General features: G+C 45.7%; 1 protein-coding gene across 3 annotated transcripts in view; it reads left to right on the top strand.

Annotated features, from left to right (window-relative positions):
- LOC147628356 (E3 ubiquitin-protein ligase At3g02290-like) overlaps positions 1-22203 on the top strand; it is a 110534-nt gene that overhangs the window by 7494 nt on the left and 80837 nt on the right. The window contains exons 2-4 of one of the 3 annotated variants that reach the window (XM_086813446.1): positions 2868-2923; positions 3068-3127; positions 4077-4284. In XM_086813446.1, the coding sequence (XP_086669572.1) occupies positions 4162-4284 (123 nt within the window). In that variant the 5' untranslated portion in view covers positions 2868-2923; positions 3068-3127; positions 4077-4161. Of the gene's footprint in view, positions 1-2867; positions 2960-3067; positions 3128-4076; positions 4285-22203 lie in introns of all 3 variants that reach the window. The other 2 variants (XM_086813444.1, XM_086813445.1) reach the window with 2 other exon arrangements.

Below are 22203 nucleotides of genomic sequence, written 5' to 3'. Positions count from 1 at the left end.
ACTGGAGACTCAGAGGCAACTTTCTTCATGGCCTGGAATGCCTCTAGAGCCTTGCCCGTGATGGACACTTTCTGATGACGAGTCTTCACGCCCTTGAGCAAGTCAGTAAGAGGTGCTGTCAGGTCAGAAAACTTGTCCATATGTGTGCTGTAGGCCTGACAAAGACCCACAAATGAGCGGATTTCTTGGGCTGTAGCGGGAAAATCCCAACCAAGAATGGCCTGTATCTTTTTAGGGTCGAGGCTAATACCTGAAGAACTGATGATGTATCTTAGGTAATGGATTTCTTGTACTCCAAACTCACTCTTCTTGGCATTGATTAACAACTCATTGTCCTGCAAGAGTTGCAAAACCTGTGCCAAATCCCGCTCATGGTGCTCTGCAGTCCCTGAGAAGATAAGAATGTCATCTAAAAAGATGAAGACGCATTTGCCAATGAGATCCTGAAAAACCTGAGACATCATTTTGTTGAACATCGTTGGTGCATTGGTGAGACCAAAGGGCATCACCACAAATTCGTAGTGGCCATGCTCGGTCCTAAAGGCCGTTTTTGGAATGTCGGCCTCAAAGATCCGAACCTGATGGTAGCCACTCTTAAGATCTATCTTAGAAAAAATCTTTGCACCATTGAGTCGTTCTAGGATGTACTCTATTCTGGGCATGGGGAACATATTCTTCACTGTTAGCTTGTTGAGCGCCCTGTAATCCACACATAATTGTGCAAACTTATCTTTCTTTTGGACAAATAGAATGGGAGCGGCAAATGGTGAGGAGGATGGTCGGATAAAACCGGGATGGAGTAATTGAGCTAACTGCTGTTCCAGCTCGCTCTCCAATGCCTTAGAAAGGCAGTAGGGAAACTTGCTGGGAGGTTCTGAGGGAGGAACCAACTCTATGCGATGGTCCTCAGGTCTACTGGGTGGGAGAGTGGGCAGGAGGTCGTCTCGCAACATGATGTTGCTGTATCGAGACAAAAGACCAGCCATCCGTTGCTCCCTTGCGGGTGCTACTTGAACTGCATTAGACTGAGAGCGGACGTACAGTAACGCACACTGCTCCTTTTCTGATCACTCTTTGGGCCTGAATGTGGGAAATGAGTGGAATGCTAGGAATGCTCATGATCCTCACGAATCATGAGAGGCTCAGGAAAGCCTTCAACGATGGTGAAAGTGTCCTGCCTCCAATCAGGAATGGGTGCATACTGTCTAAACCGCTGGATCCCGAGGATCATGTCACATCCTAAGAGAGGGTAGACAATGAAATCCCGCTAGAATGTGGCCCGCTAAACCTGAAACTCAAATTGCAGAAGGTGAGGTGGAAGGGAGGTGACGGGGTTTTGATGAAGACAGAGCGGAGGGAGATGCAGGGGGGAAAGCTAGAGCAGAAGGTGGGGGTACCAGGGAGGGGGGGATGGGCAAGAGGGCCTTGGGGGGGGGGGTGCTGAGGTTGGCCGTCGAAGGCTCTAAAGGGTCAGAGAGCTTTGCAGGAATTTGAATGTATGGAGAGGGGTCTTAATGAGGCAGCGGTCTCGAGGTAGGGGGGGCTAGAGGCGGGTTCCTTGAGGGTACTTTTTTTGGGGGGGAGGGGCATCACTGTCGAGGGGCTGCTGAGATAAATGCTTGCAATGGTTCTTTGACACAACTGTGTCCTGCCATCGCGGTGCGCTTGGCAGCTACGCTCTACTCTGGAAGTCTTGGGGGGCATCACCGTTGAGGGACTGCTGAGATGAATGCTTGTAACGGTTCTTTTACACAACTGTGTCCTGCCATCGTGGCGTGCTTTGCAGCGACGCTGTGCTCTGGAAGTTTGTTGGTGGTTCCTCCTCGGGCCACTGTGCCGGGATCGACTGAGGTCGGGTTCTAGTGCTCTGGTGCCTGGAGGCCAGTATCCCGCCCTCACCCTTGAGGAGGATGTGAATTGGGAACCGGGGGTGCCGGGGGGGGGGGTGCGGGAGCTATTGGAGGTGCGGCGTGCCCTCCTCGACTGATGGCAAGGACAGGGTCTCTCGAGGTGTTCCATCTATCTACAGGTGAAACATTGGCTTGGGAGGCTAGAGGCAAACAACCTAAGGAAGGCTAGGTTCGTAGGCCAAGAAGCCAAGTTGGCTGGAGAGGGCCTGTTGATGCCTACGCATGAGGGACCAATAAATGGGCAAAAGATAAGGTATCGGCTCATCTGCTCATATTTAGGGCACGCACGAGGTTAACTGGTATATAATGGTCGAGTGGTTATTCGATCTCATGCCATGCTAGGTTTAAGTGATTTTTTAAAGGAGAATGCTTTCTTGAGAGAGTTGTGTATGAAGGGAGCTCGAGTTTTTTTAAAGGAGAATGCTTTCTTGAGAGAGTTGTGTACGAAGGGAGCTCGAGTTTTTTTCATGTGAGTTATGGTGAAGATTAAGCTTTTGCATGAGCTTGCATGAACCTGTTTGATTCGCTGGTAGTTTGAGAACTATAGTGGGCTCATATTGAGTTTTTGCATGCTAAAATTGTCACTTTAAATCCATGTGGTCTGACAAAAAGCAAGTGGAAGGAGGTGGGCTACTGGTTAATGCACGTGGCTTCTGAGGTGTGCCTTCTGCCAGGCATGTATGATGAGGTGGCTTTATAGAAACAGAATCAAATTGAATGGCTCTTCTAATTGGGTGCGAAATGACTAAAAATTAGCATCTTGAGTCCTAGTGTTTGTGCTATTAGGTGATGTGGAAATCTTAATGGCCTTGTTTGAACGGTCATTTCAGGGAGGCTGCACCAACCCTGATGTTTGTTTGAAGATGCCTTTGTTGATTTGTTGTTCTAGTTGTTAATTGACAAAAAATGTCCCAAAGTTGCCAACTTGTAAGTCTGAAGCTTGTACGTTCTTTTCAGATCTCAGATATAATGGGTTAAGAATCCAATGTGGTTTGAGAATCACCAAGCCAAAGGTAGTAGGCCTATTGGTTGAAGTTCCCAGCTACAAGGTTGCTGTTTTGACCTAATTCATGTAGTGTGACTGCAGACATGTTTTTCTTTCAAATCAGTTGTGTTGAAGCAAAAGAAAACTACTTACGAATTTCTTGTTATGGCAGTGTATAAATTGCATTTAGAGAGGAGTGTTTGAACCACCTATGTAGAGAGGTGTAAACCAGGTGAGGCTAAATGTTGCATCTTTGATTTTTGTCATTGTGCCAATAGGCCACAGTGAATTCTTAAATGTTTATATTTGTTGAGTTGAGGGAGGCATCAATCTACATAAAATTTTAAATGTTTATATTTATTGAGTTGACGGAGGCATCAACCTACACGAAATTTTAAATGTCATTGTCAAGTTTGAAGCCTGTACTTCCATACTTTTCTAGTGAACATAGCCTCCAGACAATGTATTCTTGAGAAACAATTCTACCTTGAAAAAGGTCCTTGATAGTTCGACTTGAAGACACTAGACATTAAGGCTTAGGCAAAGAACTGGGTTGAAGCCATGTGGTCTATCCTGAAGTTAATACACGCAACAAAATGCAAGACTTATTCGACAAAAGCCCTTGTGGACACAATGCACATGTTTATCTTCAATCTACAAACCAACATGGAGCTTGAACAACGGGGCAACCCTGTGCAATCCAAATCTGAATCACAATTTCTCAACATATCTTCAGCTAGTAGCGACAACCATTCTTTTTAGTAAAAACCCTTTATTTAGGTAGCTTCATTTTTTTTCTCCCGTCTTCTGGTAGTCGCTTCTTGGAGTGGTAGTAGAAAGTATCTTTTTTTTTTTTGGCAACCTTAAGCCCTTTTGTTGCTCTATTACAATTTGGCTTACTATTATATTAGTGTATTCAACATGTTGTGCGACAACATTGAGAATGATTTGTCCTACTGAACTCAAGTTTCAACTTAGATGACGATGAAGTTTTATAACTCCATGATGGTCGTTGCTTCCTTCTGGGAGCGAACCTGGATAATATAATTCTGTGATTAAGTTGTCATGGTGCTCTACTGAAGGTTGTTTTGGTTGATATTTTTTGTGACAGTTCTTTTCTAAGGTTTTTGCCATTGCTCTGCTTGTGTAACTGCTAATGCATTATTATGATGTGCGTATAGTTGGTAAAGTGAATATTGAAATCTGTACGAGGCATTATTGAAACATCTAGAGTATCGCCATTGGACATCAAAGGGTGTGAAGGAAATGGGAGCTTTGTGTTGCTGTCCAAGGATGGAAGATGTTGACGAGTTTACCACTTATCCAACAGGATCTATCTACCAACACTGCTTCTGCTTTCGGTGCTGCCTACGTGTTTTTTTGAGGATGGTAACTCCTTGTCATTTAGTTAAGCTGCTGAACCAAATAATCACGTTGAAGTTTATATGCACTTCACTAAGGTTTTGAATTTTTGAGGCCTCCCATGAAATTTTTCTAATGTAATTGACTTTTCTCTAGCATCTTGTGCCCCACCTCTTTGTTTTTGTTCTTTACCACACATCACGAAAGCCTCTATAATTTAAGTTATGGAAGAACCTTACAAGGGCCAATCAGATCTTCTGTCCTGTAGCTGCAAGAATTGGTGTCCATTCTTCTTATTTATCATAATTCTTTGATGAATTAGAGAAACCTTAGTGCTATGCCAAAAGAATAATTTTAAATGAAGAGGAAAGGGTCAGTTTTGGATATCTTGCTGATCCACAGTTGTCAGCTTTTAGCATGAATTATAGTGACCAATCAGTAGCTTCAATCTGTATGCTGGCGGAGTAGATTGCAGCTATGGCTGGCACAAAGCGGAGGAGTTGGCACCAGCCTCACACTCGATCTCATTGGGAGAGTATATCTGAGCCCTAAATGTGCTGGTCCCATGCACACACGGAGTCCTCAAAGGGAGGGCACCGGCCATCTAGTGAGACCTCCTCATTTATCTTATCAGCTTTAGATTGAGGACATCCTCTAGTGCCATAAGAGTGATGCCGCCACAAGAGGTGGACATTGAGTCATAGTGTTCGGTCGTAGGAAAGGACGATACATTATAGTACATACTTGTCTCTTTGTACTTACAGGATCCACGTAGCATGTGGGCTCCATTTTACTAGATAGGGAGGTCCTTTTTTTTCCCATGTTTTATGACTTCATCATATGTACTACCTTTTGGTGTCAAAGACCCTTTGACTCTTTACTGGACGTTAATAAAATTAATTAATTAATTATTTCTTTCTCACTCTCACTCTCAAAGACCCTTTGAGTCTTTAGTAGAGGCTAATAAAGTATTTCTTTTTTTCTCTCTCACTCTAACTCTCTTTGTCACTCTCCAAAAAGGGAACCCTGGCGGCTTCATGAAGTGGAGGATTGTCTTGTGACCTTGGAAAACAAACCGAGCTCCACAATTGAAGCCCTGCATATAGAAGAAATTGTTGCAAAGGTGAAAGAAGAGATGAAGGAAGACTTTCACGAGACCTTGGTGGCATCAAGACGGTTGTCAAGGAAGATTTGATAGAACACATCAAATCCGAAGTAAAAGTCAAAGTTGAGGAAAATGAATTGAGACAGTTGAGGGCCCTTCAGATCCGTGTGTGCAGTTTACCTGAAGAATGGTGCTTGGATGGAGATGAGGAGAGATATCCAGATGATCAACTACATGAGCATCAATGATGGATTGGAAGCTAGTATTTGACAAGGTAATCATGCATTAGTCACTTATTGTACCCCAATCTGGCCGAGTACTTGAAGAATTGGATTGGGGGGGGGGGTCGTCGGGAGAGGCGGTGGGTCGTGCCAGTTCCACTTGCGGGGGTCCCACTGAACATGTACCAAGGGTCTGTTCTCTCAAAGCCATAAGCGCCAGGATGTGATGCTCATGACCTTAAAAGGAGGGGGGGGGGGGTGGGGGGCGGTCCATGTGCCACTTCCGCCCCTGTATGCCCAAGGACCAAAAGGAGTCACGAGCGTGGTATTTGTACTCCACTCTGCTTCTCCAAGGATATGAGTGTGGTAAAGGCTGTTTCAAGCTGGGCTCCAACCCGAGGGCTATCTGGGGTCTGCTCCTGAAGACGTTGAAGGGAGGCAAGGCCGTGGGTGCGGGCCTCTTTCTCGCTCTCTGAGAGAATTGGGTCGCTCCTGGGCTGCTGCCTGGAGGAAGCGGCTAACCTCCTGGAGAGCGCGGTTCTGGGGTCTGTGCGGCACTCTGGAGGATGGGGGGGGGGAGTAAATGGCCCATAGCTCCTTGATCCACCTTACAATGGTGGGATCCTGTAGAAGGAGGTCCAGATATGCGCTGACTGCTGGTGGTCTTGTGCCAAGGGTCGGCCAAATGAAGAATCACCGGGGCATGGTTAGAAAGAGTGGTGCCATGATGATGCACGCCTCTATTGTAGCCTCAGTCAGCTACATAGAAGCGGTGCAGGCGGGGCAAGATGATAGGGAGGCAAGGCTGCGGGCGGGGGCCTCTTTCTCGCTCTCTCTGAGAACATTGAGTCGCTTCTGGGCTACTGCCTGGAGGAAGCGGCTAACTTCCTGGAGAGCGTGGTTCTGGGGTCTCTGCGGCACCCTGGGGGTGTGGGGGGGGGGGGGGGGGGGGGGGGGGGGGGGGGGGGGGGGAGTAAATGGCCCATAGCTCCTCAATCCGTCTCACAATGGTGGGATCCTGTAGAAGGAGGTCCAGATATGGGCTGACTGCTGGTAGTGTTGGTGCGAAGGGTCGGCCAAATGAAGAATCACAGGGGCATGGTTAGAAAGAGTGGTGACGTTGACGATCCCTACCATGGTGCCTCTATTGTAGCCCCAGTCAGCTACATAGAAGCGGTGCAGGCGGGGAAAGATGATAGGGGTGTTCACCTCGTGGTTAGAGTGGGAGAAGGAGAGGCTGTGAGGCATCTGACCAAACTCCGGGAGGTGCCAGGTATCTTGGCCTCTGATGTGGAAAGCAAGCTTCTCCTATGTGGAGCACTTGGGGTCCTAAAATGGTGGGATCTGGGTTGCTGTGCTGCAGTCCTCTGTGCTTGCAAACACGTCGGAATATTCTACCATGCACCAGGCATCTATAGCGAGTTGACCTTGACCTCGGCGCACTTGAATCCAGAAGGCGGTGTGGTCCACTGCTCCATTGGGAGCATAGATGTTGAGGAGGGCCAAGTCTGGTCTTCCTGGCCACCACCTGGGAAGTCATGGACTCCTCCACTGAGATGCATGCTCCACCCTGGCTCCCAAGGGGGGTCCAAAAGGAAGGGATCAGTAGGTAAGGCTCCTGCCGAGAACAATCTTCCCACAACGATGGGTGCGGCTGGTGGTGAGGTGATGCTCTTGAATCATGAGCACAACAATGGTTATGTGAAGCTCCGTCATGACGATCGACTTGTGCCTTTTGCAAAAGGCGCCTCCAAGCCCTTGAAAATTTCATAAGACGATCCTCATGGTTGAAATGCTAAATGACATGCCACAACCAGTCTCTCCATGGTGCCCTGCCCAAGGCGCGCCTAATCTTCGGGACAAGTTTCGAAGGGGAGTAAAGGCATAGTCAGTGCGAGCACGGAGCCTCTCCAAATAAGCTCGGATGCAGGTTGAGAAGTGTATCCACTTCTCCCCAGCCTACTGCTTGGCCTCCGCAGTTGAATTTAGGGTTTATAGAGGTACAAGCCTAAGCTTTGGGAGATGAAAGAGAGAAAGAAAGTTATACTAATGTCTTCAAAAGACCCAATGTTTGATACCTAGTCTCAGAGTAGCAGTAACATATAAGCTCTCAACTGAAGAATCATTGGATTGCAAATTGGAAAAGCTTTTGGAATTACAACAAGACAGAATACAATCATCCTATAGACAGAATACAATCATCCTACATTTTGGAAGTGGTTCGGACAGAATACAATCAACCTACATTTTAGAAGTGATTCAGAAAAGAAGACATGCATGGGTAATAGGAATATAAAATTCAAGCTGTTTGAAGGAGGGAGATTTGGTAATGTTGTATAATTCAAAGTTAGGTCCACATCCAAGGAAGCTGAAATTGAGGTATGTGGGTCCATTTTTGATTAATCAGGTGTTGGGTTCAGGGAACTTTCTTACTGTCTGACTTGTCGAGAAATCAGTTTTAGAAACCAGTGAATGGTTTTAGACTTAAGAAATTTTTTGGCCCAAGTCCAGTTGAAAGGGAGATTGATGTTGGCCTAATAAGTCCAGTCGGTATGATGAAGAATGTGTGATATAATGTGGAAGTAGATTGGTCTATGAGACCAAAATGATGTGTACATAATGTCCATGAAATCTCCTCATACGTGTGTGTGTGTGAGAGAGAGAGAGAGAGAGAAAGAAAGAAAAAAAGAAAGAAAGATTTTATTAACGTCTTCCAAAAGACTGAACTCGGCCTATGAGACAAATCGGAGTACCTGTATGGGGTATCCTCTGTCATCCCAACAAAATGAAAAAGTACTGAACAAAAAAGCTGAATCTGGGTGTGTAGGGGATGGAGCTCTACTACTAGGAGAATGCAAAGCTATATGCATGGAGTATACAATCATGATATGCAACCTAGCTAGCTCCATCCTGTACCATACTGGGGGTATAAAATGGTATACATCAGTGAAGGGGGTGTCCACAGCTCCCTGGCTCCCTGAAGAACATGCCTGGGTGTGCTCTGAAGCGAGCCAGTCGCTCCGCACCCTCTCTGTGAAACTGAGCTCTGATCTCTGTCATCTCTCTCTGGTATAGGCGTGGTGTCCGAAAGCCAGGTGTCCTCTGTCTCCTGCGGGCTCTAAGTGTCTCTGCTCTCTGGAGAGTAATTCCCTGCCGTGTAGGGACTGGGAGGGGGATGGATCTCTGAAAAAATGTAGTAATCTGTGTCTGTCGCCCCCCCTCTGGAGCTGTCTGACTCAAGCATGACTTAGTGATTATTAGATTGATTGAAGTCTTCACCAAGTACGATGCTTTTTGTAGGCTAGGGAGTAGCCTTATCTTTTGGCACATAACTGGACACGTGTCACATACTTGACACACATATTACTGACACATGGCCCATTTATCCTATGACTCATAGGGAGTGTTCACATGCTCATAACAAGTACACACATATAGAGGGTGTTCACACCTAAGAGGGCATTCCCACCGACTAGACTCCGATATCCAACAAACCTCACTTCGGAGTGAAGGTGACGACGCTTTAGAAGACCTTCAATGGCCATGGTGAATTGGGCTCTAAACTGTAACACATGATACAAAGAACATAGTGTGCCACACATCAGATTTTGGGGGACAACCCGGGTAGAGAACCCTAGACACATACGAAGTAGAAAATTCAGAAAGCCCAATCATAATCTCTCTCCGGTGCTATGGATGTCTCTTGTACATCTTCGTCTTCATCTTCTTCTCCTATGAGATTTGCATGATCTTCAGCTTGCTCTTTGGCCATCCGCTTATAGCACCAATCTTCAGAGTGACCAAGATTATTGTAGGAAGTGCACTTTCTGATCTTGCTTGGTTTGCCCTTGCCTTTCATCTTTGACATGAAGGCCTTGTCTGCTTCAAATCTAGCATACGCAAGCACTTCGAGACCACGTTTCTCATCAATGAGGATGGCAACCATATCTTGGTATGACATCTCATGGGCCACTCTAAGAGCAGTGAGGGTCTCTGCATACTTGGGAATCTCTTATATATTGAATAGAAGTGCTGATGTCGTCTTCATCAACTTGCACCTTGAGGGTAGTGATGTTTTGAAAAATTGCATGCACACTAGTCAACTTTGGCCATTCCATAATAGCCTTGACCTTGTATGGATCCATGTTGACCCCTTCCTTGGACACTGTGTGGTCCAAGTAGTGAATTTTTGAAAAAAAGAACTCTCTCTTCTTGCCATTCACATACAACCTGTGCTTCCACAGTTCTTGGAACATAATATCCAAGTGCTTTCAATGCTCTTCCTCATTTTTAGAACGCACAATAATATCATCAAAGAAAGTAGCAACAAACCTTCTGTGTGGTCGAAAGATTCTTTCCATCATTTGGTTGATGATAGCCGGGGCATTGGTAAGACCAAAAGGCATCACCAAATACTCATAAAGTGCAAATGTTGTCCTATATGCGGTCTTGTGAATGTCCTCTGGAACAATCCTGACTTGATGGTAACCACTCATCGTGCTAAAGAAGGTGGCTCCATCCAATTTATCTAGGATGTCATCAATCCTAGGAATAGGAAACCTGATCTTCATAGTGATCTTGTTAAGGGCCTTGTAATCAATGCACATACGCCAAGAACCATTCTTTTTTTGAACCAATAAAATTGGAGAACAAAAGGGTGATGAACTAGGTCTAATCAAATCCTTCTTCAATAACTCATTCGCTTGCTTCAAAATCTCCTCTAGTTGTGCTTGACTCACCTGATAAGGAGGCCGATTGGGAGGTGAACTTCCTAGCATGATGTCAATCTGATGATCTTCCGGTGTCTCTGGAGGTAACTCTCCTGGTAGAGAATCTGTAAAACAATCTTCATACTTCTTTAGGAAATCTTTCCTTCCATGATCAAGAGTTATTCCTCACTCTCGGATTCCTTAGGATCCCTGACATAAATGAAGTATGAGGAAATAAATTGCTTTATTGTTTTGGCTTGTTGGGACATTTTGCAGCCATGTGTTCCTTTTGTCCACATTGAAAACACTTCCCTTCCTTGACATATTCCTCAAGTTGCTTGTGGGATAATTTCCTTTGAAAGAGTGGAGGTTTGTCCCGACTCATATCCTTCTTATCTTGAGGCTCAGTTCTCGATTGGGATCCGACTTTAAACTTCTTCTTTTGAGGTGGATCCTGGTTGTCATTCTTCGTCTTGCTCACCATCCAAGGCATGTGCAAAGCCTCAGCTTGCAAAGCTTTGTCTCGGGCTTCCTCCAAAGATTTCGGACCAGCCATATACAGTGCTTGCATAAGCTTAGGTTGATGTCCATTCACAAACTTACACATTTCCATTAGCGGTGGAATAGGATTATAAGAAGTAAACTTCAATGAAACGGCTGAAAAGTTGTTAAGATAAGTTGCACATTCTCACCGACTTTCTGCTTTACCTCATCCCACTCTTTTTGCACATCCGCTTCAAAGGTTGCTGGTAGGAACTTCTTGTTGAACATAACCTTGAAGTCGGTCCATGTCTTTGGCTCAGTCCCTTCTTGTACCACCTTTAGCCACCAATTCAAGGAGGCATTCTTCAAGTGCATGCGAACCATGTGAAGCTTGGACTTTTCGGAGAAGTCCTCTCTTCCAAAAGCGGCATCAAATTGCTTAATAAAAGATAAGGCTTTTTGAGTATCCTGCTTACCATAGAAAGCATCGAACTTGACACTCTTCTCTCTTGGCTTGAAGTCCACTTTGCCGGTTGTTGTAGGCTCCTTTGCTTTCCTTTCTCTTGCTTGTCCTGAAGAGGCTGCATCTGCAAGAGCACGCCTAGGAGTAGCCTCCTTGTCTCCTCCGCGGGAAGCAGACCTGGTGGCTCTAGATCCTTCTGCAATGGTGATTCCTTAGGCATGAAGATAGGCTTTGGCAGCTTCAACTCCTGCTTTGGTGGCTCTATCCTTGATGAAGTCTTCAAACATTTGAGCCCTTCTTTTGCCGTGTTCCCTTGTGGCTCTCCAAGCAAGGAATTCTTCATCCCTGAGCAAACACCTGAATTGCTGAAAAATCGTTGTACGCTTCTGACGACATGGCCGCAGTCTCATGAGTAATGGATCGAAGACCTTGGTTGCCATCATAGTTGTTCCCATCCTGAAGTCCTGGATCGGCCTCATAATTGTTCCCTTCATTAGGTCCTTGGTTGCCCTCTACTCTCAACATGGCTCTGGATCGGCCTCATAATTGTTCCCTCACCCCAAGAAAGATTTCTGGAGAGAAATCTTGTTCTGATACCACTGTAAGCCCAGTGGAGCGTGCTATGACAGATTCCACAATGTATCCAAAAGAGAGAAGAATAGAGAGAGAGTAGGGTTAGAGAACTTTGCACAGGACACACACTAAGCGAGGAATAGGGCCCGCTCCCTTTCAGGATTTTATTTAGGAACAATCCACGGGCTGGGAAGCCAGGATCAATACATCAATGAATACAAAAGCAAACAAATATGCCAATGTAGAAACCAATGTCAAAGTGGATGTTGAGGCACGAGATCCTGTTGCCGAGCACACCACGGGGATGGCCCACAAGACCTTTCACCGGGCTAGTACCAAATCTAATGTATGCCAAGCTTGTAGACAAGGTACACAAGTGATATGAGTAGATGAAGAAGGTTATGATTTTCAACAGTAGGTTTAATGCCCAATCCGATGCAAAAACAGTCCACAAAGGTCGTACAGTTAGCATACGGACCAGATCAGCAGAGCAACAAACTAGTCGGCCAGATCAGCAGAGCAGGCAGTGTGGCGGCCAGATTAGCAGCACAGCAGTAGTCGTACGACGCAAAACACCAGGGGCGGATTAGGTGGCGGCACTGATTCAGTCCGCGCAGTTCAGCAGGCAGTGCAGTTCCATATGAACTGTATGGATCCGTACAGTAGTATCGCTGATTGATGACGTGGCGCAGGCAGTGGCACAACGACGTTCTTGAGTAGGAGGTGACGATGAAATAAAACCCCACGCTTGGATTGATGACGAAGATCAAGATAGGTTCATGCTTATTTTATACTTTGTCACGTGCACACCCATCAAGTGTACAAGTGGCATGGCATCATCAAGCATTAATCAGGACATCTAAGTATTATTCATGCATATATCAGCATAAGCATGTATATGGGGGTGTTTCAGCACCAACATCAGCACCTTAGTCTTAATGACCATGTAAGGCATTCATTTGCATCAGGTCGGGGTTGTTAGCACCAACCGACAGCACATTAGCACCAGCCGACAGCATGGTATGGGCAGCCGACAGCCTTCTAGGCATTTATGACAAGTCGTGAGCATCTGGGGGGCTGGCCGACTGCAGCAAACTGATCGACCAGCAGCCATGTTCACATATATATAGAAGCGCATCCATTCAGTCCAGCATATCTTCCAGCAAATCTCAGTTCAGTTCATAGATCATCCATCTCCTCAGCATTTCCTTCCCAGGCAACAAGGAGAGCATCAGTTCAGCATCAGTACATCAGCGTTTCAGCATACAGATAGCATGCGTTTCAGCATACAGACAGCATCGCATTAGTTCCAAGCATTCCCTTCAGCGTTTCCTTCCCAGGAGACAAGGGAAAGTCAGTGGAACAGCAGTTCATCCAGCAAATAGTCATCAAATCAGCATATTCAGCACCATAGGCAGCATATTCAGCACTCAAGTCATCATTCCTACCTCCTACAGAGAGGGAAGCCGGCATCGAAGGGTGGTCCTCAACATTAGAGCAGGGAACAGTCATCATCAGCATTCACCATATCCCTCTCATCCCGAGAGGGATCTTCATCTAGGACAGCATCATAGATCTATTTAGATCTCATTGTAACCCATTCATTTAATATAGCTGCATTGCATTGCATTGACACTATTTGTCTATCTCTTAAGCATCATTAAGTGCAGTTTAGTTAGCGGCTAGCCTAAGGTTGTGTTTACGATGGTCAATCTCTCACATGTCACATACTTGTGGGGGGGGTGTCCTGCTTTTTGCCCAAAAAGCTATCTATGCTTTTGCTTTACTTTTTTTTTTCTTTGCTTTCCTCTTTTTACTTTTTACAATAAAATTCTTTTCAAATAAGGCCAATTTTACCAGGTGCTTTCTCATTTCCGTTGGACCTTTTGATATGGTATCAGAGCCTCAGGTGGCTTGAAGCTTTGGAGATGGTGAGAGCTTGTAGGGTTGCTGTTTTTTGGTGCTGATTGGAGAGTATTTGGCTGTACAGGACGTGGAGAAGCGGGTAGAAGGTGGGCGTCATTGTTGGACAGCCACCTTGCAAGAAACCGCATCCTCTTCTAAAATTTTTCCCACCCACCCTCCCTTCACAAGAGCACGTGAACCCCCGAGATGGCAAATTTTCTCGAGATAGCGGAGAAACCTGCGAAGATCGCCACCCTCCCGACGCTCCCGATGGACTGACAATTGGACGGGAACAACTATGGCATTTGGAAGGTGATGATGGAGTGTTTTTTGGAATCTTATGATTTGGTTGACTTCGTCACGATTGGTGTTTCAAGGCTAAATCCGGCGGAGGAGGACTCTTCACTATCAATCAAAGAGCGGGAGGCCTAGTCCACAGTTGTGGGATCGTGTCAATGCTCGTGTGTGCTCTTTCATCTTTCTTGACTGCACACCCCAAGTGATCAATCATATCAAACACATGACGCTGGCTTGAGGGATTTGGCAGCACTTGGCCTCTCTGTACAATTGGGTATCACCCATGAAGAGAGTTTCCTTGGAAGTGCAGATGCGAGTGATGAATCCTGCAAAGGCTTCGCGATGCGGGAGCACATCAACAAACTCCAGGCTCTTCAGTAGGAGGTTCTTTAGGTTGGGAAGGAGATATCATCAGAGGACATGGCCATCACCCTGCTGTCTCATCTATTCTCTCAGTATTCAGCTTTCTATTCCGCCAGGCTCTTCAGTAGGAGGTTCTTTAGGTTGGGAAGGAGATATTATCAGAGGACATGGCCATCACCCTGCTGTCTTATCTATCCTCTCAGTATTCAGCTTTCTATTCCTCTTTGATCAGTTGGCAATGGACGATGAGTTCAAAGCCACCTTTCTCTTATGCACTTTGCTAGAGAGTTGGGACACATTCAGGACATCCACTAGCAATTCGAATGCTATGCTGTCATATGCAGATGTTGAGGGTGCTCTCCTTCAAGAGGAGATGAACAGGAAAAACAACTCTGTTGGAAAGTCCAATGCAAAGAATGCACGTGGGAGATCCCAGCAAAGGGGAAAAAGCCGAGAACGGGGAAGGAGCAAGTCTCACTCCAAAAAGGACTTGGAATGCCATTATTGTGGCAAGAAGGGACACATCAAAAAGCAATGCTACAAATGGAAAAATGATCAAAAGGAAAAGGGAAAAGGCAAAGACAAAGACAAAGATGAAGCCAAAGATGTAAAGCCAAAGGGCAAAAGTGGAGTCAAGATTGAAGAAATCAATGTGTCCCATGCAGGTGACAGTGAGGATGAGGTCCTATTCACGTCTTCACTTGATGCCCGTTCACTTCTTACAGGAGATGGTCATGGTATGCACTCATGGATCATTGATTCAGGTGCCTCCTTTCATGTCACAGGTTGCAGAGACTTGTTTGTCAGGTATACTGCTGGCAATGAAGGAGTAGTTTATTTGGGTGATAACCATGCATGCAAGATTCTTGGCAGAGGTGATGTGAGGCTCGTGTTTTCAGATGGCTCACAGCTTATGCTCCATGATGTCAGGCATGTGCCTGAGATCAAGAAGAACCTGCTTTCTACTGGACAGCTTGATGATGCTGATTATGTTACCACATTTGGTCGTGGAAAGTGGAAGATTAGTAAGGGCTCACCGGTTGTTGCTAGAGGCTCTAAGGTGGACACTCTTTACTTCATGCATGCAGGTGTTTGTCACCATGCTAATGTAAATGCAACCGAGCTGCCGGAAATCTCTATGTGGCATAGCCGGTTGGGACACATGAGTGTCAAGGGAATGGAGCAATTGTCTCGTTTGGGTTACTTGCCTTCTCTAAAGTTTTCAAGTTTTCAGTTTTGTGAGCATTGTATATATGGCAGGCAACTCCAGTGCCCCCACAAGAAAGCTCTTGGACAGAAAGATGCTCAGTTAGAGCTTGTGCATACAGATGTATGTGAGATGCCTCAGCTTTCTTTGGGAGGGGCAAAATATTTTGTGTCTTTTATTGATGATGCCACACGCAAGGTGTGGGTTTATCCTCTTCGTTTGAAGAGTGATACTTTCTCAGTGTTTGAGAAGTTTGTTGCTCTTGTTGAGAATCAAACTGGCAAAACACTGAAGGCTTTGCGTTCCGACAATGGTGGAGAGTATATGTCCAAACAGTTTCAGGACTTTTGTGATGCTAAAGGCATCAAGAGGGAGCTCTCTACTCCTTATGATCCTCCACAAAACGGGACAGCAGAGAGGATGAACAGGACCATTCAGGAGAAGGTCCGTTCTATGTTGTCACATGCTGCATTACCTCATGGTTTTTGGGCTGAAGCTGTTATGACAGCCGTTCATCTTATAAACAGGTCACCTAACACGAGGCTTGGTGGAAAAGTGCCAGAGGAAGTATGGACAGGGAAGCCTCCGTCATACAAGTACTTGAGAGTGTTTGGTTGCGTTGCGTACGTGCACATACGCAGGGAAATGCGCACCAAACTTGATCCTAAGTCTCACAAATGCATATTCCTAGGATATGGTGACAGAGGTGAAATGGGGTATAGACTTTGGGATCCAGTGAATAGAAAGATTATACGCAGCAATGATGTCATTTTTGATGAAACATGCATGTATAAGGAGCCTGCAAGGCAACAGGAGCTTGGCAGAGTCATCTTTGATGATGATGGACATCATGGACAACAACCAAGGGCTGTAAATTAGCCATTACAGCAGCAAAACCAGCCCTTAAATGGTGCTGAAAATGGTCCAAATGGACAGCCAGAGATGGCAGAAGATATCCCTATGGATATACCACAGTTAGAGGAGATACCGGGCATGATTTTTCAACCTTATGGCATGGAACAGGAGCCACCAATAGGTGATATGCAGGCTGGACAGCAACCTGCAAATGATGGTCATTGGGTACGGAGATCCACAAGACCCTCCAGAGCCCCTGACAGGTTTGTTCCAGGGGTTGACTACTTGATGCTCATTGACTGTGGGGAGCCCTCATGTTATAAGGAGGCTTTACAGAGGGCAGACAAGGCTCTTTGGGAGCGTGCCATGAAGTCAGAGATGGACACTGTGCACAAAAATGGAACATGGAAGTTGGTGCATTTGCCTACAGGCAAGAAGGTTTTGCCATGCAAGTGGGTTTACAGGCTCAAAGTTGCACCTGATGCAAAGCCAAGATACAAAGCCAGGTTAGTGGCTAAGGGCGTCAAGCAGGAATATGGTGTGGACTTTGATGAGATCTTCTCTCCAGTGGTCAAAATGACCACACTTAGAGCTGTATTAGCTTTGGTTGCTCATGATGATCTGGATTTGATTCAGATGGATGTGAAGACTGCTTTTTTTCACGGTGATCTCCATGAGGAGATATATATGCAACAGCCAGAGGGTTATGCAGTGAATGGAAAGGAGAAGCTTGTATGCAAGCTGAAAAAGAGTCTTTATGGGCTCAAACAGGCGCCAAGGGAATGGTATCATATATTTGATACATTCATGAAATCCCAAGATTTCAGCAGAAGTGAAAAGAGATCATTGCTTATACACCAAGAAAGCTTTGGATGGCAGTCTATTGATCCTCATCTTGTATGTTGATGATATGTTGATTGCCGGGAAATCTCGTAAAGAGATGGATGCCTTGAAGAAGAGGCTGCATCAAACCTTTGATATGAAGGATTTGGGTGATGCAAATCACATTTTGGGTATGCGGATACTTCGGGACAGAAATCAGCATGTGTTGTATTTGTCTCAGAAGGAATACATTGGCAAAGTATATTGCAGCCACCACAGAGGCTTGCAAGGAGGCATTATGGCTATCTCGGTTAGTGGTTGATTTGGGCTATACAGGTGATATTCCATTGTTGCATTGTGACAGTCAGAGTGCCATCCAGTTGGCAAAGAACCCTGTCTTTCATGCAAAGACGAAGCATGTGGATGTGAAGTATCACTTCATCAGAGAGGTGATAGAGAACAAGCAGATTCAGCTTGTTAAGATTCATACGGATGACAACCCGGCTGATCTGTTGACAAAGAGTTTGCCTCCGGAGCGGTTTGCTCATTGCAGACACTTGATGGGCATTGGATGAGGCCAGTTTCAGCCTTGATATGGCCTTGTATATTATCATGTACATGCTGATTTTTCTTTTCCTTCATTTAAGGGCACTTTGCCTTTAAGTGGGAGGTTGTTGGGGTAAAGGCATTATGTCCATCCTTGTAGTGTGTACAAGCCCATAAGTTATAGTACATAGTACACTTAGTACTTTTAATGTACTAAGTGCACTATGTGTACTAGTGCAATATACATGTGTGATAGGGGAGTCACACACTCAATGCTTGAGTTGACTTATCTCCACAACTCTCTCTCTCTCTCTCTCCCTTCTTCTCTGTGTATGTCTCCCACATGAAACTCTAACCCTAATTCATTCTCCCATTCATATGAGGCATGGAATGCAGGATTCCAGTGGTGACTCATACGAGAGTCTTTGGGTGTTTGGCATATATGCATGTGCCCACACAACAAAAACATAAGCTTGATGCAAAAGCAATCAAATGCATTTTCATTGGTTATAGTACTGAGAGTAAGGGATACATACTCTATGTGCCTAATACAGGCGAGATTATTGTGTCAAGAGATGTTATCTTTGAATATGCATCTCAACCACTTGTCTCATGTACCAGACAGCCATCTATTGGGCCGGAAGATGTGTTTGATACTTTGTTGCCTTTGATCAATTCCAATGTGGATAATGTAGAGCCAGTTTCAGCTCATTTATAGCCACCTATGCCTACTAACAATCAGCAAAATCAACAGCAAAATTTGCCCCAAATTGATCCTGAAATGCCTCAAATTGATTAGGATACCATGGGTGATGCATTGGCAGAAGAAGATGCAGATACTAGGAAGTCAAAAACTGTTCCTAGATGGCTGGTTGAGACTTTGCGTGATAGCAAACAGTCTACATTTATGCCAGGTCGTACACGTGCTGCTTCTCGCCATGCATCTTCACATTATGTGGATACAGTTCTTGTTGCCACCGCTTGTAATGAGGTACCTATTTCTCATGTTGATGCATTGGAGGATGACAATTGGGTGGCAACCATGTGTTCGGAGTTGGACTCCATTGACAAAAATGGTACTTGGGAGTTATGTGACTTGCCTCCTGGCAAGCGTGCTATTGGCACAAAATGGGTTTTCAAGCTAAAGCGTAAGCCTAATGGTTCAGTTGATCGCCATAAGGCTCGCTTGGTCGCCAAAGGGTATGCCTAATGTGAGGGCATTGACTATGAGGAGACCTTTGCTCCCACTTCACGTATGACTACCATACGTACTGTTATTGCATTGGCTGCACACAAACAATGGCATGTACATTAGTTGGATGTCAAAACTGCCTTTTTGAACGGCGATTTGCAGGAGGAAGTTTATGTATCTCAGCCTCCTCGCTTTGTTCAAAAAGGTGCAGAAAGTAAAGTATGCCGTTTACATGAGCACTGTAAGGTCTTACACAGGCTGCTCGTGCTTGGTACAACAAAATTCATGCATACTTGATTGCCAAAGGGTTTCAGAATAGTTCAGCTGAGAGTACACTTTATGTATGCCACATTGGGAGCAATGTTCTCATCCTTATTCTTTATGTGGATGACATGCTCGTCACTGGCCCTAAAGAGGGTGATATTTCAGCTTTTAAAGCTGATTTGCAGCACGCATTTGATGTCACAGACATGGGGTCAACCAGTGGTAACTGTTTTCTTCTTGGTGACTCATGCATTTCATGGCTCAGTAAGAAGCAGCCTACAGTGGCCACTTCTAGCTGTGAAGCTTAATACATGGTAGCCTTTACAGCTATAGTGAAATGTGTTTGGCTACGACGCCTTTTAGCCGATCTTGGTGTTGGACAACAGTCTCCTACCACCATTTACACTGACAGTCACAGTGCTTTGGCAGTTGCACGAAACCTAGTATTTCATGCCCGCACAAACCATATTGAGGTTCACTATCATTATGTCAGGGAAAGGCTCCATGCAGGAGAGATTGACTTGGCTTATGTGTCTACACATGCCAATATAGCAGATGGGTTTACAAAGCCTCTTTCGAGGGAAAAGTTTGAAGTTTTCCGCAAAACTTTGAGCTTACAATCTCTACCAGGGTAGCCTGCTACACCCTGTCTCCGTTCACACAATTCACTTGAGGGGGGTTTGTTGGTCATGACCACTCCCGGCTAGTTCAGGTGTGAACACAGCTTACTCATGGGCACTTTTTCCCTATGGCTGGACACAGGTTTTTTCCCCGTGTGAACACACTTATGTGTGTTGGGCACTTTGCCCTAGGCTATATCTTGTACTCATAGTACTTTTGTACTATGATTATCATAAGAGTACTTTCTAGCAACTAGCTCTCTTTCACGTGTGTGGTTCAAGCTGTGTGTGTGTGGTGGTGTACAGGCAAGCTCTCGTCAACCCCAACATTTTTTATTTATTTTTAACAATCTGTCATGTGAAAACGCTCAAGGAGCTGCTCAACATATATGTACTGAGATAACATGAGGGGTCAAGGGACCGTGTTATATGGCCCCAGGCTGTTGGTTGGCTAGCCTAAAACACGCTGACAACAGCCCAAGCTCACGATCAGCCAAGGGGCAGCTCACGACCAGCGAAGGGGCCAGTCGGCTAAGACACCTAAACAGGTCGGGTAGCGCAACACTAGTTGGCTAGCATCAGAAAATAGCCGACTGTCCTCCACACCTCAGGAAAAAAATGGGAAAATACATGGAGTGAGGAAAAATGGGGAAACACTAAAAACGGGCGGGCACACCCACAACAGAGGCCTTGTTGTAGTGTACAGATAGGAGATGACTACTTTCACCCCTTCTCAGCTCTTGGATGTGGAACCAACCCCAGTGAGTTGGAGTGCCATCGGAGCATAGCCTGAGGTAGAGACTTTGTGAAGAGGTCCGCCGCATTGTCCTTCGTCGAACAATAAAGAAGCAAGATGTCACCAGCCAAGATCTTCTCACGAACAAAGTGATATTGTATCTCTATGTGCTTGGTCCGGGCATGGAAGACCGGGTTCTGAGCAATAACGATACAGCCCTGGTTATCGCATTGGATGACTATGGGCTCCTTCTCTGGAAACCCAATCTCACCAAGCAACCTCCGCAGCCACACAACCTCGCAAGCAACACCACAAGCAGCCCGGTACTCTGCCTCTGTAGACAACAAGGAAATAGTCAGCTGCCTCTTGCTGCTCTATGAAACAGCTCCTGAGCCAAGGGTAAAACTGTAGCCTGATGTAAATCTCCTCGTGTCTGGATCTCCTCCCCAATTTGAGTCACTCCAACCTTGGAGTCGAACTCGGTCCTTCATTTCATCTCCAGTGTCGTAGAAGAGTCCAAGATCCTTCGCACCCTGCAGATACCGCAAGATCCGCAATCCTGCATCCCAATGAGACTTCAATGGCGTCTGCATAAACGAGCTCAAGAGCCCCACAGGAAAGCTTAAGTTCAATCTGGTGTTCAGTAACGAGATCAATGAACCAACCAACTTCCGATACAGAGAAGCATCAACCAGCTCACAAGGATCATTCACTATAAGCTTCGTGTTCGGGTCCATCGGTGACGTGATAGGCTTGCAATTCTCCATCCCAAAGGCCTCAAGCAACTCATGGACATACCGCTGCTGAGAGACAAAGAACCCCCTCTGGGTGTGCTAGATCTCCAATCCCAAGAAGAAGTGGAGTAAGCCTAAATCGGTCATCTCAAACTCCTTTGACAAGGCAGCCTTCGTCATTGCAATGTGATCCACATGACCGCTAGTGAGAATGAGAACATCCACAAAAAGGATGATCAACGTGACCATGCCACGTTCTCGAAAGAGATACAAGTTAGGATCTGCAACTGATCTCTAAAATCTAGTCCGTAGAAAGAAGGAATCAATCTTCTGTTTCCAAGCCTTGGGAGCCTGCTTAAGACCATACAAGCCCTTCCGCAACTTATAAACCATCCCCTTTGATCCTGGAACCTCAAAGCCTGGAGGCTGCTCAACATACACCTCCTCCTGCAGGTCACCAGGTCACCATTAAGGAATGCGGATTTCACATCCATCTGATATACAGACCACCACTGAGAAGAAGCAAGGGCAAGAACGGTCTGAATCGTGGTCATCCTCGTTGTCGATGCAAAGGTATCCTCGTAGTCGATGCCAGGCTGCTAAGCATAACCCTTAGCCACAAATCTGGCTTTGTGTTTGTCCACCGACCCATCTGACGTATACTTAGTCTTGAAGACCCACTTGACACCAATGACTAACCGTTTTGATGGCCTCGAAACCAACTCCTAAGTTCTATTCTTCTCTACGGCATCCAATTCCACCTACATGGCTTTCCTCCATGTATCTTCTTGCAAGGGCTTCCTTGACGAAAGTGGGCTCTTTGTCCCGCATGATATGAGACATCAAAGCAT

This window comes from Cibotium barometz, chromosome 19, assembly GCF_041138505.1.
Source record: "Cibotium barometz isolate CiBa-2024 chromosome 19, ASM4113850v1, whole genome shotgun sequence".
NCBI lineage: Eukaryota > Viridiplantae > Streptophyta > Polypodiopsida > Cyatheales > Cibotiaceae > Cibotium > Cibotium barometz.
Note: the sequence above shows the minus strand (reverse complement) of the source record. Positions and strands in the feature narration are given on the sequence as shown.